Here is a 19,794-nt window from a genome sequence, read left to right on the forward strand (position 1 = left end):
CTAACTACCACGGAGTAAATGCTAACTAGTATCACTACCTGTATTCCTTCTCCGCCCGCCCCTCATCTGTTTTACACCACTGAGAACTTCTCCATACATATACTGTAAGTATTCCACAAATCACCCCAAGACAACTCATTCTCCTTCTTCTTCCCGTGACAAGGGTGATCCCCGTTTATCCATTTTCCAAAATTTCCAACCTAACTTTATATCCCACTAGAAAATCACTACTCCCAAACTAGGCTAGCGGCTCCCCCATTAGTGGGTGTCTAGTGCAAGCTAGCCTGAAGAACTGGAATTCTCAATTTGCCCAAATATGATCATCTCCGACCGGGATTCCCCATCCTCCCACCGCACCACTGACTCGGGTCGGGGTGATTGATGATGATGATGATGATGCTGATGTGCACAATGCCCCCCTCGCCCAATCAATCCCACAATTTCAACCGGCACATGTCTTGGATTTGCCGTGGAGCTAAAATAACCCCATCCTGAGCCCATTTGTCGCTTCAAACGGTTGGTTGACGGTTTCTTCTGAAGACTTCTGGGTCGTTTCCACCCCTTGCCCACGTTCGACTGTTAGCTTAGAACGCTTTCGACAAGGTGTTTTCTGCTTATCGCCGTTTCGTGAGATGGCCTGCATCTGCAGCCATCCCGTGTCATCCGACGGTGCAATAAGAGATGCGGGGTGAGTCCGAGTGTCAGACACTCGCGCATCGGCCCAAAGCATGGCAACCCTCCGCGATGACGTTCCCGCTTATCAGTGGCCCATACATTAAAATCTAGAGATTTGATGTTGAATTTTGACCCATAAATCGGCTGGACGCTCTGACGCTCGTATAGGGGGCACTTTGCCTCCTCCTCAGAACCGGAGAGTACGTCAGAGCCGTTCCGTGCCCATGGCTTTCCTTGCTGCATTCAGTAACCCGAATGAAGGCATTCCTTGACTGGATAAGATGTCCTGTCTATCAGGAAAGAGTACCTATTCTTTCATAGTCTCCACCGACGAGGGGAACCCAGGCCCTCCGTGGCTGACGAATGACTGCTGCACCGAGGAATTAATTGCTGCATTAACAGCTGGGCAATGCCCTCCTTCTTCAATTGTGCCTGAAATCTGCATTGGCCCCAGCTAGAATAAAAGGCTGAGGCCTTTCGCCCTTTCCCCCCTCTGGCCTACGAGTGCCCAACCCTGACACCATTGGCCTTGAGCATGGGCATAGTGAAATGGCTGTGGACTCTGCTAGGGGCTAAGCCCGCTGAGGTGATCGCATCCGAGCCAAAACTCACAACTACAGTCCTGGTTGTCGGTGCAGGTAAGGCTTCCTGACTTCCCAGTCCTAGCCCGACACACCACATTCCACTGGGAACTAATCCTCTCACGTTAGGGTCAACTGGGCTTGCCCTGGCCCAGGGGTTGAATAAGGTAGCAATCCTACCTCGCGGATCACCTTCACACCTGTTGAATTGAGCTACAGCTAACTCAACTCTCAGGCTGGGATACCTTGCATCGTCTTGGAGAAACATGCTAGCATTGGGGGTCACTCCAGAGACTGGAATATGGGCTTGCATTGGGGTGCTGAATCCTTGAAAAGTCTCGTTCCGGACGAACTATGGGAGCAAATCCAGTTGGTGCAGGTTGACCCGACTATCTCTCCAACCAAGGATGACGCGCTCAATATCGTCAATGGATCGACAGGAGAGAACATGACTTCAATTCCTGCTCCTTTCTTCAACCGCTTGCGTCGTCGAAAATTACGGGAGCTGCTGGCGACGGGCTTGGATGTACGATATAATAAGCGGATCCAAGGGATCAATTACTCCGGGCACAATCATTATGTCACCGCACGACTTAGTGACGAGTCATGCCTCACAGCAAAGATAATCATAGGAGCCGATGGAGCTCGATCAACGATCCGTCAATTATTGCTCCCCCAGACAGGACAGATCCGCCCGCTCCCGTATTGTGCAACTTTCGTACAGGCACGATTTGACCCGGAAAGGGCTCGCTTCCTGCGGCAGTTCCATCCTTTATATCTGGCTGGAATTAACCCAGCCGGACTGTTTGCCTTTTTCGGAATGCATGACGCGGAAGACCCCGATCGGCCTGAAACATGGACTTTTTTCTTCTACATATCATGGCAATCAAGTTACGAGGAGCAGGAGAAGACAGCAGGCTGGACCAATGCACAAAGGTTGACGCAAGTCAAAACACTCGCCAGGGAGTTCGCAAATCCTTGGAAGAGCGCTTTCGAGTGGTTGGAAGACGACCACCAAGTGTGGTATATGGTTTTGTCTGAGTTTGACCCGGGCGCTCAAGGCCACCGCTGGAATAATCACGGTGGAAGAATCACACTCGCTGGCGATGCTGCTCATGCTATGACGTATCAACGTGGGCAAGGCCTGAACCATTCCATCACAGATGCGGCCAAATTGGTCGAAGCCATTCGAGATTTTGTATCAGGAGGGAGGGCCCAGTCTACTGTGATTTCCGAGTACGAGGAAGAGATGATTGCTCGAGCTAGCGGTGAAGTTAGGCTCAGCACATTAAACACGAGGCTAGTTCATGACTGGGACAATGTCCTGCAGTCGCCGGTGTTGACTTCGGGAATGAAGAATCATTCGTCGGAGGGCTTATAATAGGTATCTATTTTGCGTATATGTCGCAGTGAGCATAAATATTCCGCCAAAAATTCTAGACTTTGGAAACCTCTTTGACAAGGAAGCTCGCCACAATCAGTGTTAGATTGTGGCCTTCGACGAGTCCCTTTCTAGACCAACTACCCAGGATTATCGAACGGCTCTCAGCAGACCAGTTTTCAATGAATTATTCATGAAGATAAGGCATTTTAATTAGAGAACCTTAACAGCTCCTGTCGGAAAATGTCGGTCTACATCAGCTTTCTTCAGCGGTGTGGACCTTGTGATGTGCAGCACAAACTAATGCAGACTCACGCCACGGTGTTTCTGTGTGTCCAATCTACATCTTCCACACAGATACCACTTCATTACACTTACGCATTAGTGTTTGTGACGTCGCTGTTCCTGTCGAAACCTTCAATGCGTAGGTCAAGTAAAGCATAGGGCGGGAGGGACGAAAGCTGAGACCAAAGAAAGAATATTAAAATTCCCGGTCAACCATAGCATTTCAGGGATCTCAAAAAAAGAAAACAAAAAAAAAAAAAAAAAAGGAAAAAAAACTATGGACCATTCCTTCGAGTCTGCCACAAACCGAACTCCATTACAATGACCCCAGAGATCGACAAAATCCTGAATGGATACCCAAAATCCCGGATGCTCCGTCATCTAGAGATCGCCGACTTCGTGACATGACGACTGACAGAATTTTTTACATGGGCAAACGTGCATCGAGCGCTAATCGTGGTCCAGTCCGCACAGGGTACATATTTCTTTTTGGCTGTCTGTTTCTGAATAGATTTTCATATTGCGGTCCTTGACTCTGCGTCTAAGCAGTCTAAATCGGTCATCCTGTTGCTACATGCTAAGGTAGCTCTCTATACGCAAGGTCTTTTGACACTATACCAAGAGACCGCAAACATGACCATTGATTGGCTGACTGTATGAAAGGAAGGGCATCATAAAGGGTGGCACTCTTTTCAAGACTCAGCCACATTTCTTGCTCGACATCAAACATCCTGTATGTTATGCATACAAATGTCCGTCCATCTGTAGCGGGGACAAACATGAGGCCGGCGGGTAATACAACACGGGATGCTGCAATCATCTCATGTCTCAATTTCCTCAGGGCAATTTTGACACCCTCCTCCAGTATGTCTGCGACTAGAGCAGTGTTTGCAAATCCTTCTACGTGCTGCCACAACCTCAGCAACGCTATTGCCCTCACCTGAATAGAGAAATCCGGGGTTCTCCTCGCTGCATTGTACAACGCTGGAACGATGGGACTGTCCAATGAGACGACCGGATGATTCCGCAGCTTCTTTATAGCGGTTTCAGTTATAGAGATCAGGTCCTCACTTTCTTGGGCAAGGTCTGGGGACAAGGGTTTGCTTCCGTCGAGCAAACAAGTCTTGAGCGCGAAGCTCAGAGCAAGGCAACTTATTCTGGTCATGTCTGTCTCGCGCTGTTCTTTTTCACTCAAGCGATTATACGACAGACTCGATAGCCAGTCTAGTTGGCACAAAAACCGATTCAGGGAAGAGAGAAGAAGAAGCTGCTTTCGCTGTAACAAGCCATATTCAGCCATGATCTCGGTTTCCGACAGGGTCCAGCAGCGCGCCGCGAACGGCCATCCGGTGTTCAGCAGTGGGTCACAAACCCGTCTCGCATCTCGCAATCGTTGGAATGTCCCCAGATATTTTTCATAGGGGTGCAGAAATACCATGTCGCTGTCAACATGCAAGTGTACGCCACTTCCGTAGAAGACGGATTGGGCCTGCAGCTGCAAGAATGTCTCTACTATGCATGGATCCACAGGCGAGATGAAGTCGCCCGAAACCTTCCTTCGGATGTTCAGCTTCTGCAGAATCTGAAGACCACCTCGGACGTGTACGCACGCGTTATCATAGTTCCCACCGAGCATCTCGCAGGCAATGAACAAGAGACAGCAGACCAGGATCACCTCTTGAAACTGAGGATCCTGCGAAGACTGTCTCTTGTTCAACAGGGCGATTGAGCGTCCAGCCTGTTCCAGTCCAAACCAGTACCAGATGCTCTGCAGCTTCTGACCGGGCAGCAGAACCTTGTTCTTGTCCTGGGCGTTATTGATGGCCCCAAGCGCAACGGCAGCATGATATACAGCGGGCTCTGTGTGACTCAATCGGAGGATAAGGCGCTGCCAGAGTGACGAATCATAAAACCCGACCATGTCCTGCACCGATCGATGCTGGAAGAAAGAGAGACATCGACCTTCGTCCGAGGTCACGGCCCATTGCAGCGCAAAGTCTACCCGGGTGAGTGCTGGGTGTGCTATCGTGACCTTTTGTTTGAGTAGTTTGGATTGGGGGCCACAGGCTCGGGGGAGCCGGTGCGCCTCGTAACCATCACAAGTGCGACCTGTGGAGACGCAGTTGTTGCAGGCATCGGGCGCTTCATCACATTTGATGCGACGCAATCTGCAGAGAAAGCGTTAGTAACCCTATTTCCCTTCACCCTCAAGACGGGGTATGTCTACGAACCGGCAGGTGCGACACCCCGTCGAGGATCTGTTCCCCTGTGACTTGCGTTTGGATAGCAACATGGCAAGGCTGGAAAGGGGGAGGCAATATTCTGACGGGGTTACTCCTGGATCTAAAATCGATTGACGGACTCGGAAATTGAGGGTGATTCCGTCTTTTTGTCGCCAAGTGTCCGAATATATGGCCAATGATTAAGGTCCCCTTTTCGAGATAGAAGGGAGGGCTTCCCCCTGTCTCGCCCACCCATTGCAAGGCTGAAGCTTCACCTGAACCGGTCCGACCCTATTTGATCGGTCTCTGGCCCACCCTCCGGCGGAGACTAAAAATCTACTGCGGACATGTGGAAAAAATTACTTCCACGTTTTCTAATACGAAACATGTTCCTTCCAAATTACTTTATTTGGGAAAGGGTGTGAATGTATGCGTAAGCAAGATACAGTAAGGAGATGAGGCTGTCAGGCTGCCAAAAGCCCTAAGGGATCGCTAAGGACTGCTAAGCGCATGCCGGTCGGAGACGTCAAATCCTTCTCAGCACTGAATACTCAGACCTTGGCGGTGTCAAATTTGCTTTGACTGAGTAATACTCCGTAGTTAGCTATTGTTAGACTGTCACCTGCTTGAAACCTGTTCTATGATCAAGTCTTCTATGATTATTTTACAGAGCGAAGCGAAGTCAGTCTGCAATTTCTTAGATAGAACAAACCACCTCATCTGCCAAGCTTAGCCTTTGGGGGCCGGGCCACAAACGTGACTCGATAGGCGAGCCACCGGGTCAATTGCAAGACCCGAGCACCCCGTCATCTCCTAATCCCTTTTCACTCAATCTGAAGCTCCCGCAAATTCACTGCCTCCTCCGTAGTTCTCTGAAGATAATCTTTCTTGACACCACCATGCCCAGCACCGGTGTGTAATCAAAAATCAGGTCTCGCACCTTCGCCAGAAGCCACGGCAGACTGTGGAACATGGAGCCCGAAAAGCGGGCGAATCCATGTGATGATTAGCAATCGACTCGCTGCTGCTCATACAGCTCGAACCCGGCGGTGACGGCTCGGCGATCGCGCAAGTTGACGCCGTCGAGAGCGCGCGCCAGGTAGTAGCTAGCCATCCTTGATCGCCATGCCCATCCCGTATGCAACATACGGCGAAACTGGATGCACGGCATCCCCCACGCCGACCACTCTCCCCGTCGACCATTTCTTCATAGATGGCCGAATACACACCTCCCACCGGTAAACACGAGAGTTGAAGTCGGTGCCATAGAGGAGCCGCGTCATCGGCTCGGCCCAGTCCTTGAAGATTGCTGTTAGGTGCGCCTCGGGTGGGATCTGCAGGGACCGGCCTGCCCTCTCCCGAGGGCTCGATCACCCGCCATTCAAAATCAGGCCTATCTGCCTCGCGTAGCATATAAAAGAAGCTGGCCTGGTATTGCCAATCATGTGATATCACTCTGTGGTGTGTGGGGTGTCCGGAGCTTGATCGCACCACGCCAGCCAGACTTTGAGCTCGGTATACCTCACTCATCCGTGCCGTAAGCGAGGTTATCGACACGAGTTCCCCCCACATGCCGACCCGTCTACTACCTTCGATGTACTGCTTCTGCTTATGCTCTGGATAGCCTCGGTACAGGCTGAGCTCCTTGCCTGTGGGGACTTTTCCTTGATGGTGCTGGACCCTGCCAAGAAAGACAATTTCTGTATGTTCCCATTCACACTTGCTTTCTCAAATGCCGCAAAAAGTCAGTGGGTGCATTGCTCAATTTGGGGCATGATTCTCCAATGCGAGTAGACCAGCATCGAAGACTCCAGGAAAAGTAGGGTCAAGCTGGTTATAAGGTTGTTCGGTATTTGTTGCCATGAAGGTGCATCTCTGGCGCAACGATCCTTGGGGACAAATGTACTGCCTGAATGGGGGAGAGATGGGAATAACTATAACCATCGCATCACGCTTCTCCCCAGGGATGATGATGCGGCATATGACACACCGATTTGTGTCTTGTATGGTACGTCTGTGGAAATTGAGTCAATTTGCCGGACAGCTACCCGGTATAGTTCTACGGAGTAGGTATGTCTTTCTTTTCCGCAGGCCCTCAGTATAATTTAGACACATAAGACACAAACTTACAGCATGCTTACATCACCAGGGGCTGTGGTTTAGTGGTATAATATTCCCTTAGCATGGGAGAGGTCCGGGGTTCGATTCCCCGCAGCTCCATTTTTTGATCATGTTGGCATATCGGGAAGCTAGTCTTTTTGCTACCTGTTGGTTTTTCACAGGTTCAGAGCCTAAATGGCTAAATGGACGGGACTGGGTGCTGAGAACTGTGCCTAATCCTCCAGTTTGATATAATCTGGTAACCATATTTACGCCTCTACTCGCCCTCTATCCCAAATCTGTAGGGCGCAAAGCTGCGAGCCAGCACCTTACACAATCAGTTCGATGCAAAGTTATCAACTACGAACAATCTACAATCTCCCTCGTCTTCATTGCTGTTCTTCGCCAAAGCCTATGGCAGGTAAGATGAAGAAGCGACTCGACTCTGGGGAGCTCTGTAAGAAGATATGCATTCCAGGAATCCAATCGCTTCGCCACTTCAACTCGGATGGGCCCATCATCATATCTAATGGCGACCTCTCAACTATGTCAAGGTCCAGCGGTCTCCTGACCGAATATCAGTCTCGGTCTATTATAAAAGTCTTACCCTGAGGTGCGCCGCTCGTATGCTCTCGTGCCTAACCCTCAACTGCCGATCGGCCCTATCAAGCGGTTACCCAAAGCATGTGAAGGCAGAGGAATGCTAGATTACCGCCAACAAAGCGCTGGAAGCCGGCACTGCAAGCTGCCATAGCAAGTGAATCCGTGAGAGCGCGGAAACAGGTATGAGCTCCTTGGCGAGCGCCTTCTGCCGCTTGGTTCAGCGCGGAAAGCATCGGAGGGTCCTCAAACTGACCTGGTCGTCCATGATCACTCGGACGCTTTATTCACAACATCAGTGTTACATCCAACCCCGTTGGACGAGGTTGGTCCCTCTGTGATCTTCTGCATGCAGCATGAACGACATCAAAGCTACTGACAGCATGGCGGGGTCGTCAGCCATTTCCAAATTCTGCCTGAACACAAGGAGCACTGGAGGACTGCGCAGCGGCAGCACCACCGCTATCAAAGTCAAGTCAAGCTTCTCAACAGCACAATCCTTTGGCATCTCTCGCGAAACAATCTTTCCTCGCCGCCAGAGGGCTAGCGCAGCCCGCAAGTGCTCATGCTCGTAGGAAATCGAATACCGCGACGAACTCGCCAAACATGACATGACCCGTCAGGGTCGCTGCACCTCGCATTGGACTTCGATCACATCGAGAGCCTGGCTGTGCGATTGAGCTTCCCCTCGGAGTAGCATGCAGGGTGTCTGGCTGTGCTGGGCATCGCGCTCACCTCGCGCGGTACTAGCACGCCCGCGTGAGTGAATCCGCAAGCTACGCCAGTCACCAACCCCTAATCATTGAATTCCATGAAGGTGGATTGCGCGGCGTTGTATGCCATGTTCATGGAAGCAGGAGGTTGTCGCGCGGGTGCTGGGGATGCCAATGGTTTGTTGCCAATGAGGTAAACATAATGGGATCTGAACTCCTTCTGCGACACGGAACGTGATGTAGCCTTGTTACACTTGGAGGATTCTGTTTGTTATTCGCCTTGAATGTGCACTGCGAGAAGGGGAGAGGACTGTATCTGATTCGGATGAATGGTTGTAAGCATGCGATCCGGTTGTTGGACCAGCTAGCATTATTTCAACTTTTCGCGACTATGGCAGACACTGGCATCGCAATTGCAGGTACCTAAGAGATTCATCTTATATATGTAGAGTATTTTGGCAGAACAACTGAACAGGGGATTTGTTTAATGAATATGAGTGAGTTAATAGTGGCTCGAAGGGGGGCCAGGCTTTTTCCAGCTTTTTTTGATACGAAGACATTGTCTAGTTTAAGGACTCTAATATGAGTACGTACTTGTCTTCTAACCCAGCTTAGTCGATTTCGCCGAGACACCAAGGAACCACCGCTAAGCCGAGTTATCGATAGGGAAGGATGTACGTAACAACTTGAAGATTGTGCTCGAGATGCTTGGGTACTAGTAAGATATATCTATCAATTGGTGAAAGCGACAAACAATGACATTATACTCCGTACATCACTTGAACCTGTCGAGAGTATTGTCAGCAGAAGAACTAATTAACTAATAGGAGGTGTCTGGCTCATTGGTCCGCGACCCGAATCATGCTTTTATCCGTGCTAGGTACGGTCGGCCACATTGCAGGTTTGTGTTTGATCAAGAGAGAGTAAATTACTGAATAGATACCGATAATCTATACAATATACTTTGCACGTGAATCCAGAGCAACGGGATTGACACAGGTCACTCACTGCAGAGGAGACTGACATCCTGTTGCTCGCAATACTACAGAGTACGGTGGTTTAGGGAGACTTGCATGCTGGAAGACACAACCAACTGCAGGCGCAGAACAGGCCAGACCAGACAAGCAAAACTTACTACTACTTAGTAGGTACTCCGTACTGTGCACTCAAGTACCGTATCTTGTAGGGTAACTAAGTACGGAGTACGGAGTACATATGATCTATCAATTGCAGCTCTCATCATCCACTCAGGGTAGTTAACTACCTGGAATGCAGCGACGCCATGCCCACGACACATGCATGGTGACGAGTGACAAAAGACTCCACCACGATCGCTGGCATGAAGTTTTTGTGGGCTCTCGTCCCATATTCCCCTCTTTCTCCCCCCCCACTCACCCGTGGTACGTTTTATGGAGTTTACCCGTCTTTTGCCCTCTCCCCGTGTCAGACTCAATTCTCTTACCGACGTTACCGTACGGTCTTACCCGACCACCAAAACCAAGGAAACACCAGGAAGACAGGGTGGACCTGTCTAGACTCTAACTTCAACTCTGATTGACCATTTCTGTCCCGCGGTCGGTGTGAAACGAATACTCAGCGCCGATACACAATTGTGACAGGCTGCTGAAGAGTGAACTGACAACTAACTAAGTGAGGCTGGGAATTGACTGGCTGGGTCTGGGGCTGGGATTGAATGGCTGGGCTGCTGAATGGCCTCGGGCCCAATCCAATCAATCCCCTCCCCGGTCGGAGTGCTTGGTGGAGTTCATAGTTAGCCAAGTGAGATCAGCAGCAACCAGCTTGGAGCTGGGCGGCCTTCCTTCATCCCCAGAGGCAAAGGGACCGAGGTGCTTGCGCTCAGCAATCAGCTCTCTGCATGCTTCTGCATGCTCCAATGGGCGGTTACCACGAATAACAGTGATGGCTGGACCATGGTCTGGCCACTGGGGACAAGCTGCAGGCTGATGCTGCCAGTAAGCCTGACTTTTTGGCTGCATTGTCAACAGAGGTTTCTTGCCGCACAGATTTTCCAACCTCTTGTGTATTGATTAGGTTGTTGAGTTTCTTTTGGATTTATCGGCCGATTGACCAGTTGTCTTGAATCCGGGATGGCGATGTAATCTCCTTCAAGCAGAAGAGGGGTAAATTAGCCGCACTATGCAAGCGCATGGAGCGTCGATCGGCTGAAGCTCCCTGGAGCTCGGATTTCCGATGCAACCCGGGGAAACCGGCCCAGTTGCCATGGGGACCCGGAGGTGGCTGGCCAGCCTCGTGGTGTGTGCGTTGGGGAGACAAAAGACCTGCATGTGAACGACGAGGGAGATTTGATCAATTAAACGCACAGTGGATCGATGCTGATGAGCGCTCGTTGGGCTTGGGTTTGGGGGGAAATTCCTTATATAGATCAACGTGGTAGAAATGGTCGCAAGCTAAAGCTGGAGAGGCGCAGATTCAGGAACCGTGGGCTGTAGAGGATTTCCCGCTGTACTGAACCTCGGGTCGCTTCCCTTTCCCATCCACACCACCCCTCCCTCAATTGTATTGTAGATTGATTTGATAGTCCAAACGAACGGCTTGGGGCAAAAGAAGGAGGCGGAGAAGACTGGAAAGTCAATCCCAGTGGGAAGCAACTGATTAGATAGGATTCATAGGGATGTCTGGGAATAACATCGAGCCCCCAGAAACGGCAAGGTGTGGTAAACAAAACGCGTGACGAGGAAACACTTCCGCATTGTATTTCAGCGGGTTTGTTCCCTCCTCCTCTTCCCTCCCTCTCTCTCTCTCTTCTTTCTTCTCTATCCCTCCTCATCTCCTCTTCCCCTTCCTCTCACATTCCTATATCCCCTCAAGCTTTTTAAGCTTATCTTTACATTCCTCATCAGGAATCTTCTCCGCATACTTCGGGTAGTTTGATCTATCAACTTCCCCTCCGTCCCTCCATCTCTCCACGAGAAAGACTTCTCTCTCCCCGTAAAGAGTCTTTTCTTGTCTCGCCTTTCGAGTTGTTATTCAACAGTTCGAAAGGGATTCGAGAAAGGACGCCCACAGGACAGCCAATCTGGACTTTGACGCCCGCGTCCCCATCCCCTTCAGTGTCTTCCCGTCGTCGTACCGGAGTGACGCTGTTCCTGAAGCTACTCTCGCGGCCACAGCCAGAGTAGAGGAAGAAGTCAATCTCGATCGCACTTCGCACGTCGAACGGGAAGATACTCGAACCTCTGCTCCTCTTCCCGACCCTCGTGTCTACGGAAAGGAAGAAGTCGACCTTCGCTTCGTTGAGCACGAACAATTTGCTTCTTCGCCTGAGCCTCATCGTTACGGTCCCCGTCACGAGCATCACCACAAGCACTCGCGCCCTCACGACGTCAGTGTCCACTTTGACGAGCGAGTCACTACTACCACCACTAGTACTGCTCCTCCGCCCCGGTACCCCGAGGTTGATCTAACTCGTGAACGGTAAGTTGTTGCAAAGGATAGTTTGCAATTGATTCTTTCTTTCTTGGGAGGGGGGAATATATGTCCTGCCCGCTGTCTGCCTAGAAACACCTCCGATTGAAGCAAACCAAGTGGAGAGGCCAAAGAAGCGGTGTCACCATCATCAATCTTCCTTGGCCCAATACGCTCTAGTTCGCCTCCTCCACCTTTAGTTGTTTTTTCTATTTCTGATTTCTTTTGTTGTCACGTCCGGGTTTCATTTATTACGTGGCACCAAAACAAACAATCACCCCCAAAAGTCCCTTTGCCCAAATGGGAACCTGACTGGGTCTTCCCGTCTTTTCCCACTCTTTTCCCATTCCCCATCTCTCTCTTTCTCCTCTTTTCTCCTCCACCACACCCGCCTTTTTATACTTTCCCACACACACCTTGACTATTACCTCCCCTCTCCCCCCTCCCTTCCCTCATCATACATCCATATTCATTTCTTTTCTCCTGTCCTACCCAATCATCTCTTATCTCCTTCCCCTCCCTTGTCAATCTTATTCTGACATCTCATCCTTTCTTCCTCCTACAGCTATCGTGAACCGTCGGTCCGTTTCCAAGACCGTCAGCCCACGTACGATCAAGCTCTCCAAACTCAGCTCGACATCACTGAGCGTGAGTACCGTCGTCGGGTCAACAACCCTACCTACGACGTGAATCCCGCCTACAACCGGTCTACCCAGGCTCCTGTCGTAGACTCCTACGCCCCAGGCCCCCGCCAGCCCACAAGGGACGTATCGTACGACCGTACTGTCCAATCAGAGATCGACGTCTCTTACGACCGTGCGTACCAGTCCAAGCCCGTCGACACCTACCAACGGGACCCCTACAGCCGCCGTCAACGGAGCGTTGAGCCGGTTTCCCAAGCTCCTGCTTCTTCAGCCAACGTTAAGGTCTTCAAGTCCAAGACTGTTGTGGATTCCCCTCCTTCTCGCAAGATGGGCTACTACGACGACGACGGTAATTATCACTCCTTCCGTCGTGGTGTGGAGCGCGTTGCCGACCGCATCATGCACCCCACCCACCACCACCACCAACATGGTCCCAAAGACCACGAGGAACTAGTCGTCGCTGACGAACGCGGGCCAGTTCGATACCGTGAAGGCGTCCGTGAGGATGTTCGCATTGTTGAGCCCCGTGCCGGCAACTCTTCCGCCACCGCCGAGACCGTGCCGATTCCCGTCCACTTCATTCGCATTGGCGACATTCTGATCCTCCAGGGTCGTCCCTGCCAGGTGATCCGCATCTCCGTCTCTCCTCAGACCGGCCAGCACCGCTACCTGGGTGTCGACCTCTTCACCCGTGAGCTTCAGGAGGAGTCCAGCTTTGTCTCCAACCCGTCTCCCTCGGTTGTTGTCCAGACCATGCTGGGTCCTGTCTACAAGACCTACCGCATCCTGGACCTCCGTGATGATGGCCGCTTGGTCGCCATGACCGAGACTGGTGATGTCAAGCAGGGTCTGCCCGTCGTTCCCCAGGGTCACCTCTTCCGCCGCATCCGTGAGGCGTTCGAGGATGGCCGTGGCAGCGTCCGTGCCCTGGTCATCAACGACGGTGGTCGCGAGTTGGTCGTCGACTACAAGGTGGTCCATGCTTCCCGCTTGTAAGCCGCCCCGACTTTACTTGGTTAGGTATGGCTCCCGTGGTAGGAACCGTGGTCACTCCCGCAAAGCAACAGTGCCTCGGGCCGCCCGCCCATGGGTCCCCTTTTCCTTTTTGTTTTTCTCGCAGCGCACGATCATTGATGACCTGAGAAGTTAAATCTTGTATCTGATGGATTACGTATGACGGAATGGCCTTTTGAAAATTTGTTTACCTGGGATGTATCATGGCCTTCTTGTATCTAGCAATAATGTATGTAGATCATGATCTAGATCGCCTGTCAGCCTTGACATCTCCAGTAGACCGTGACATACTCGGCCCTGTTCAGCGTTGGTGTAGAAGACCATGAGAGCTGTGCATCTTGACCAGGCCAGTTAGTGTATCCCCTTTACCGTTAATGATGGGCTGTCTGCAAGCTTCTCACATACAATGGACGGGAATCAGTGAGGGAAATACATATCTCGACCCAATGAGTCTTGATTGGGGTGACTGCAATTATCAACTAAGTTACTAATTGTCTTGCTGAGTAACTTATGCTTTTGTTCTCCCATGCCACCACCTCTTGTCTTCGTTTTCTGCAATGGAACCTTTCTTCTATATCAAGCACCATAATTTAGTACTACTGTACACCTTCTGCTTCAACTTACTGTTGGTGAATGACTTCACGGCCGTGCTGTATCCGCTCCTATACCAAATAAATAATTATACTCTCCCCAAGCCTACTACCACATCCGCCCCATTGAACGCTCGCCCAAAAGAGCCGGACAATGGAGACTGAGAGAGAGCTACTAACTAACTTTCTTCCTTTTGCTCGAATAGGAAAAACAAAATCCCACGAAGGCGGCTCCCCCCTCCCCAAACCTGACGATTGATAAGTAACTAAATTAATCAATGGTGGCTCTTACAAGTCTCGCGGATTGTGTTTGTTTTCGAGCTACCATGTTTGGACCCTCGTTTCGGTAGGCTGGGTTTTACTGTGTCTTTGCTGCATTTTTTTTCTTTTGTGGTTTTGGGTTTCATTGATCCATCCCACCGTACAGCCCCCAACCCCCCCCAGAATAGATTGTGAACTTATAAGGACTACGCCGGCTATGAGTGGTGGGGTGGGTAGATGCAGGAACTTGAGCTGTGTGTGATTGTCGCGTCATTCACCACTGGTCGACTAAAATTCTGAAATTAAGTCTGCGCCACATACATGCAAAACTCCGAGGCAAGGAGACATAGATGGAGTCAGAAGTCAATCATCTCGTCATATTGCACACAAGTATTAATATATCACGCCGGTATCGGTACGTGTTCATTGCGGCACAGAAATGAGGGTATCAACCAGTCAGTTTCAACAAACCCTAGATCATCCTTTCGAGTTTCCCATATACCTACCCCCTCCCACGGGCCACCCAAAGACCCTCCCAGAGCGCCAATGGTCCCATGTTACGGGGGTGGAAAAGAGAAGAAAATCCGTATATCCCATCATGAATCTTCAGGAATACAAGAGAGAGAGAAAGAGAAAAAAAAAAAAGAGAGAAAAAAAAATGTCCCGCTTCCCCCATCTCCCACAACTCAGTGAAGCAGGAGGCTTCCAATCCCCTCATTCTGCCTGTGGAAGCTTAGACTCATGGGCAAAAGAATGGTTTGACCACATCACGGCCTGCATTATGATTATATGTATGGCTCCCAGATGAGATCCCCACGAATATTATAACGAAGTACATCGAAATGAATCAAAAAATGGAAAAAGACGAAAGATGGTCAATATGTATATCGAAAGGTAGATTTGTCAATTTTGTCAATCGCGCAATCCAAAAGCCTTACGAAGTCGAGGAAATCGCTTTTTGCGCCCAGACGATGCAATGACAATGTCGGCGGCGGTGTTGCGAGTGGCAGGATCGTTTTTGGATCCCGAAATTGTGGTCGAAGGATGTTGGTTTTGTTTGGTGGCAGAGCCGCTCGCAGGTGTCGTGCCCCGGCCGTTGCGGGCATCCTCGTCGACTGGGGCTAGGCGTTCGTCGGCGCCGTCGCTGGTAAGCGTGGGCGGTACCCCGGGCTCCGTACGCTCAGTCCGCAAGGGCCAACCGTCACTGCGAGAGGATCGTTGTGACGCACGACGGACGAGTTTGGCGGATGAAGGCGGTGGAGGATTGGTTGCCGTGATAGTGGTAACGACGTTAGACTGAGCTCCGGGTAGCGGAGGATCTTGCTCGCCATCGGCCCGCGAGCGCTCCAAAAGACTTCCATTTCGAGGGGGACCATTCGTGTACGACTTGCGATTGACTGGCGATTTGGACTTGCGGATGCTAAACCGGTGTAACAAGCTCGACTTGCGCCCTCGATTAGGCTGAAGAAATTCATCCATCTCCTCGTCTGTCATACCGCGATTCCTGGCCACTGCTGCCAAAGCAGGGTCTCGTGTCGGACCCGATTTGCGGGGAGACGGCATAGAAGCCCGCGGGCGGGAAGCGACTGGATGCCGCTCCTCGTCGGAGCTGTCCTCGAGCTCTGTTGAATCCCCGTCATGAGCGCCTTGCCGACGGGGAATCCCTCGGACTGGTGGTAGCGGAGCTGGACCTCGTTCATCATCATCACTCGAGTCCTCATAACGGTACCGTGATCTCCAGTTGTCAAAGCCCTCATCATCGTCCGAATCAGGGAAACGTGAAGTAAACCGGCTACCTGGGACCTTTGTCACCTTGCCTTTCGGTGACTTGTTAGAAAAGAATGTGCCCTTTTCGCGCTTATTGCCATTCATGCGGAGCGTAGTCCGCATACTGCTACTGTTCAGCTGCGGCGAACGTAAACGCGAGTCAGCTGGTGGAGAAATTGTGCGCGTCGGGGCCGGCCGTACGGGAGGGTTGCCCCGCATTGTCATGCGCATTGTGTGGTTTGCATCCCCTCGAGACGGACGACTGGTGCGTTTAAAGCTACTCGAAGAATCGCTTCCACTTGAGAGCGTTCTCCGCGGCATAGGTGCCTCGCCATTGACTACCGGTGCACGACTTTTCCCGCCGGCTCCATTCTGCACAGCAGCAGGACTCCAGGACATCGGCCTCGTTCGTTCTTGAGTGATATCCTGCCGCGGTGCGCTTGATTGCGGAACGGCAGTGGTCCTCGTCGCTGTACTCTCTGCACGGCTGTGTAGGTTGGGTTGTCCACCGGATTTAACGTTAAGGGAGGCCGAGCGTGTAAGATCGGCTGGGCCTGTAACCTGTTTGCTTTTGGACTTCGAGCTCGTTGCAAAAGGAGGGTAAGGCGACGAGAACGGAGCAGCCATATGAACAGAGCTAGGAGATTCTGGAATGGGGTTGAGCGGAGCACCTTGTGCAGGAGAGCTTGCGCGCGCTATTTGGCATGTCTGCGGAAACTCCAGGTCCGACCACTCCTCTGCATTGTGCTGGTTCTTGCCGGAAAGCGCAAGACCTGCCGCTGATTCTCGGAACGAGGTGGAGCCCGGCTGACTATCGACAACCGCATCAATAGAGCCAAAGCCGTTGCTGTGCACACCTTCCTCTGCATCGCTGTATATGCTCTCCCCGGATTCGTCGTCATCAATTTCTTGCTCCGCGGCAGCATCGACCATGACATTTGCATCGTCCCATGTGATTGACTTTCTTTTAGACTTCGCCCGCGTAGGATCCGACTCCAACGAGGAACGTGGAAAACCCCCGGGAACCTCGTACCATTCCAAGCTCGCGCGCTCTTTTTCAAGTTCCGGAGAGGCTGGTTGTACGGTGATATCGGGAACAGCCAAAGTATGTCTGGGAGTTTGTGGTTGAGTTGCTTCGGCCGGAACTTCGCTCTTCGTTAAATGGTCTGGAAGATCTACCTGAAAAGCTAGTCGGCTCGGATCTATGGGATGTGACATCTCCGAAGCGTTTTGAGGAGCAGTAGCAGGGTGGGTGTGCGTGGCGCTCGTTTGCGGCTCCTCCTCGGCGCTCGCATTGGTCATCGCAGCCCCAACGGCCTGATCATGAGAAAAGGAAAACCTCGAGGTATCAATGGGTGAGTCAGATGAAGCGGTAGACTCATCATCGCTCATATTGCGATGCCGCACCTCCGGTTGCCCTCCCGCTCTGTTACCCCGAATGCTGCCAAAAGAGGGAAGAGCCAGACGAGGCTTCAGCATATGCTCGAATTCGTCCGGAGTTCCAGTTCGTAGACTCTGCTTACGTTTGGCAAACCAGCCAGCCTTGCTCTTAGGCTTGGCTTGCGGAGATTCAGGCATGAGTTCGTCGGGAGATGTTGGCGGGCTTGCTGCCGTACCCACGACTTCTGCCTCATCATCAAAGCTGACTTTCGCAGGCTTTTTCCGAGTCTCGTGTTTGGACCCATCATCGGATGCAACAGAAGTACCATCGGACAATTCACTAAGTGCAGGGCCTAGTCGCAGCACCGCTTCCGGTTGGGAATCAGGTGCGAGACCATCTTTCCGGGGATGTTTCAATGCAGATTTGGCTGGCGATACGGACCTTGGTGGAGGTTGGTGGAGATGATCGCTCGGAAGATTCGCTACTAGAAGATGTTGCGAAAAATGAGCGGAGCGTCCAGGGCTGCTAGATTGGCGCATATGTGACGACGGGAGTTCTGTAACTGCGTCGACGGAGGGCTGCGAGTTTGGCGGACTTATGGGCGGACTAAGGGGTTGATCCTTGGCTTGATCGGGCGTAGTTTGCGGCTTGATGGTCTGTGGGCTTTCGGGCGTCACTGTACCCCCCCGAGGGGGCTCCGCTGGCTGCACGGGCGCAGTGATTTCTGCCTGTACCTCCCCCTGAGCATCTTCAGGGACTGTTGATGGACGTTTCACCAGAGAAGGACGTGCGGGATGTCGGTTGTCGGGCGCCAGATGCTGTTGGGTGGGCGCTGGGTCCGGAACACCTCGATCCTGGGACGAAGGCCTGCGCGGGGACGCAGCCACCGGACTCACTTCTTGGCTTCGAGGCACAATGGCAGCCTGAGCAGCAGCCAACGCAGTCCCCGCAGACACTGACCGTTGAGCCGGGCTTACAGGGGAGACCCCCCTTGTTTTGGAAAGGCGTGTAGCCCGAGGGCTGCTGTTGGTGCGATTTGGAGACTCCGCAGCAGAAAGCTGGCCGGCCAGGGAAGTACTCGTCGATGCATCTCTTCCTATCGAACCCGTCGGAGATGTAGGACGTGAGCCCATCGGATATGAGAAATTGATTGAATTTCGACTAGCGGGTCGGCGCAGCTCTGGGGATGGCGTGGCGGCAGGCGCTCGTGTGGGTGCTCGTGCGGACGGCTTGGGGGCATTAGTGCTATCGCTATTCGATCCAAGGTCTGCCATCGGTTTCCCGCGAGGAGTTTGTCGCAAAGCTGGGCCCATGCTCACAGAACGACGCGCCTGATCGTTTCGCCCCGTGTATTCGCGGGGGATGGACGGGAGCGGCGGTGCGGGGTCGACGTGTCCAGCACTTGAAGCCGGTCGTCGCGGGGATTGATCTCGAAATGTCCGATGCGTCATGGAGGCGGAGCTGCTTGAGCGACGGAGACCATTTCCACTGATGGGTCGCAAGCTTGGCGTGCCACTCAGTTGCGAGGATACTGAGGTCCGTCGCTGCATCATTCGTTTGGTTTGTACATTTTCGATCGGGGTCGGAGTGGGTGTGAGACTGCGCAGGGCGGCGGCCGCGGCGGCGGAGGAGAGGCTACTGGAAGAGGGTTGGGATTTGAGAAAGGCATGACTAGCAGCGGATTGGGCGGATTGAGTGGAAGAGGCCGAGAGAGGATGCTAAGTAAATGCGCGATGTTTAGTTCCTTAAGACCCGCCGAAGATGCCTATAAAACGAGGGGTTACCTGATGTTGAGACGAGCTCCTCTTTCTGCGAAACATGGCTCAGGCGGTAGTTGCCGGAGACGAGCGCAATTGAAGTTCCAAGCGGCCGAGGCAAAGAATTCCACCTAGTGCATATATTTGTGGTATGGATGAGGCAGGGTGATGGGTTGTGTAGAAAGTCTATGATTGAGGAGGAGGCCTTCACGGAGGCGACGGAAGGGAAACAAATGGAGAGAGAGCAATGAGTGCAGATTTGAGGTTCGGAAAGGGGAGCAAGGAGAGGAGGAAGCAAGGAGAACACAAGGTCTGCACGAGGGGGTAAATAGGATACACGCACACAGAGAGAGAGAGAGAGAGACCGATTGGCTGA

General features: G+C 52.0%; 4 protein-coding genes and 1 non-coding gene across 5 annotated transcripts; 3 read left to right on the top strand and 2 right to left on the bottom strand.

The window, feature by feature from the left end:
* Window positions 1-1,210: 1,210 nt before the first annotated feature.
* BP01DRAFT_371135 (FAD-dependent oxidoreductase) lies at window positions 1,211-2,637 on the top strand (the record flags this gene model as incomplete). The annotated part of the gene is made up of 3 exons (XM_025576651.1): window positions 1,211-1,313; window positions 1,386-1,423; window positions 1,492-2,637. The coding sequence occupies 3 exons, from the start codon at window positions 1,211-1,213 to the stop codon at window positions 2,635-2,637; spliced, it is 1,287 nt and encodes a 428-aa protein (XP_025434912.1).
* A 256-nt stretch (window positions 2,638-2,893) lies between these two features.
* On the bottom strand, window positions 2,894-5,215 carry BP01DRAFT_362660 (Zn(II)2Cys6 transcription factor; the record flags this gene model as incomplete). Its single annotated transcript, XM_025576231.1, has 5 exons — window positions 2,894-2,917; window positions 2,953-2,977; window positions 3,016-3,098; window positions 3,671-5,090; window positions 5,154-5,215. 5 exons carry the CDS (start codon window positions 5,213-5,215, stop codon window positions 2,894-2,896), a joined length of 1,614 nt encoding a protein of 537 aa, XP_025434913.1.
* A 2,077-nt stretch (window positions 5,216-7,292) lies between these two features.
* Window positions 7,293-7,364, top strand: BP01DRAFT_t39. The gene has a single exon. It is a non-coding gene; the product is annotated as a tRNA-Ala (tRNA).
* A 1,291-nt stretch (window positions 7,365-8,655) lies between these two features.
* Window positions 8,656-13,644, top strand: hexA (putative Woronin body protein HexA; the record flags this gene model as incomplete). Its single annotated transcript, XM_025577142.1, has 3 exons — window positions 8,656-8,734; window positions 11,611-12,013; window positions 12,570-13,644. The coding sequence occupies 3 exons, from the start codon at window positions 8,656-8,658 to the stop codon at window positions 13,642-13,644; spliced, it is 1,557 nt and encodes a 518-aa protein (XP_025434914.1).
* A 1,781-nt stretch (window positions 13,645-15,425) lies between these two features.
* BP01DRAFT_379331 (uncharacterized protein) lies at window positions 15,426-19,481 on the bottom strand (the record flags this gene model as incomplete). Its single annotated transcript, XM_025577143.1, has 2 exons — window positions 15,426-19,379; window positions 19,446-19,481. The coding sequence occupies 2 exons, from the start codon at window positions 19,479-19,481 to the stop codon at window positions 15,426-15,428; spliced, it is 3,990 nt and encodes a 1,329-aa protein (XP_025434915.1).
* Between the last annotated feature and the right edge of the window lie 313 nt (window positions 19,482-19,794).

This window comes from Aspergillus saccharolyticus, assembly GCF_003184585.1.
Source record: "Aspergillus saccharolyticus JOP 1030-1 unplaced genomic scaffold BP01scaffold_3, whole genome shotgun sequence".
NCBI lineage: Eukaryota > Fungi > Ascomycota > Eurotiomycetes > Eurotiales > Aspergillaceae > Aspergillus > Aspergillus saccharolyticus.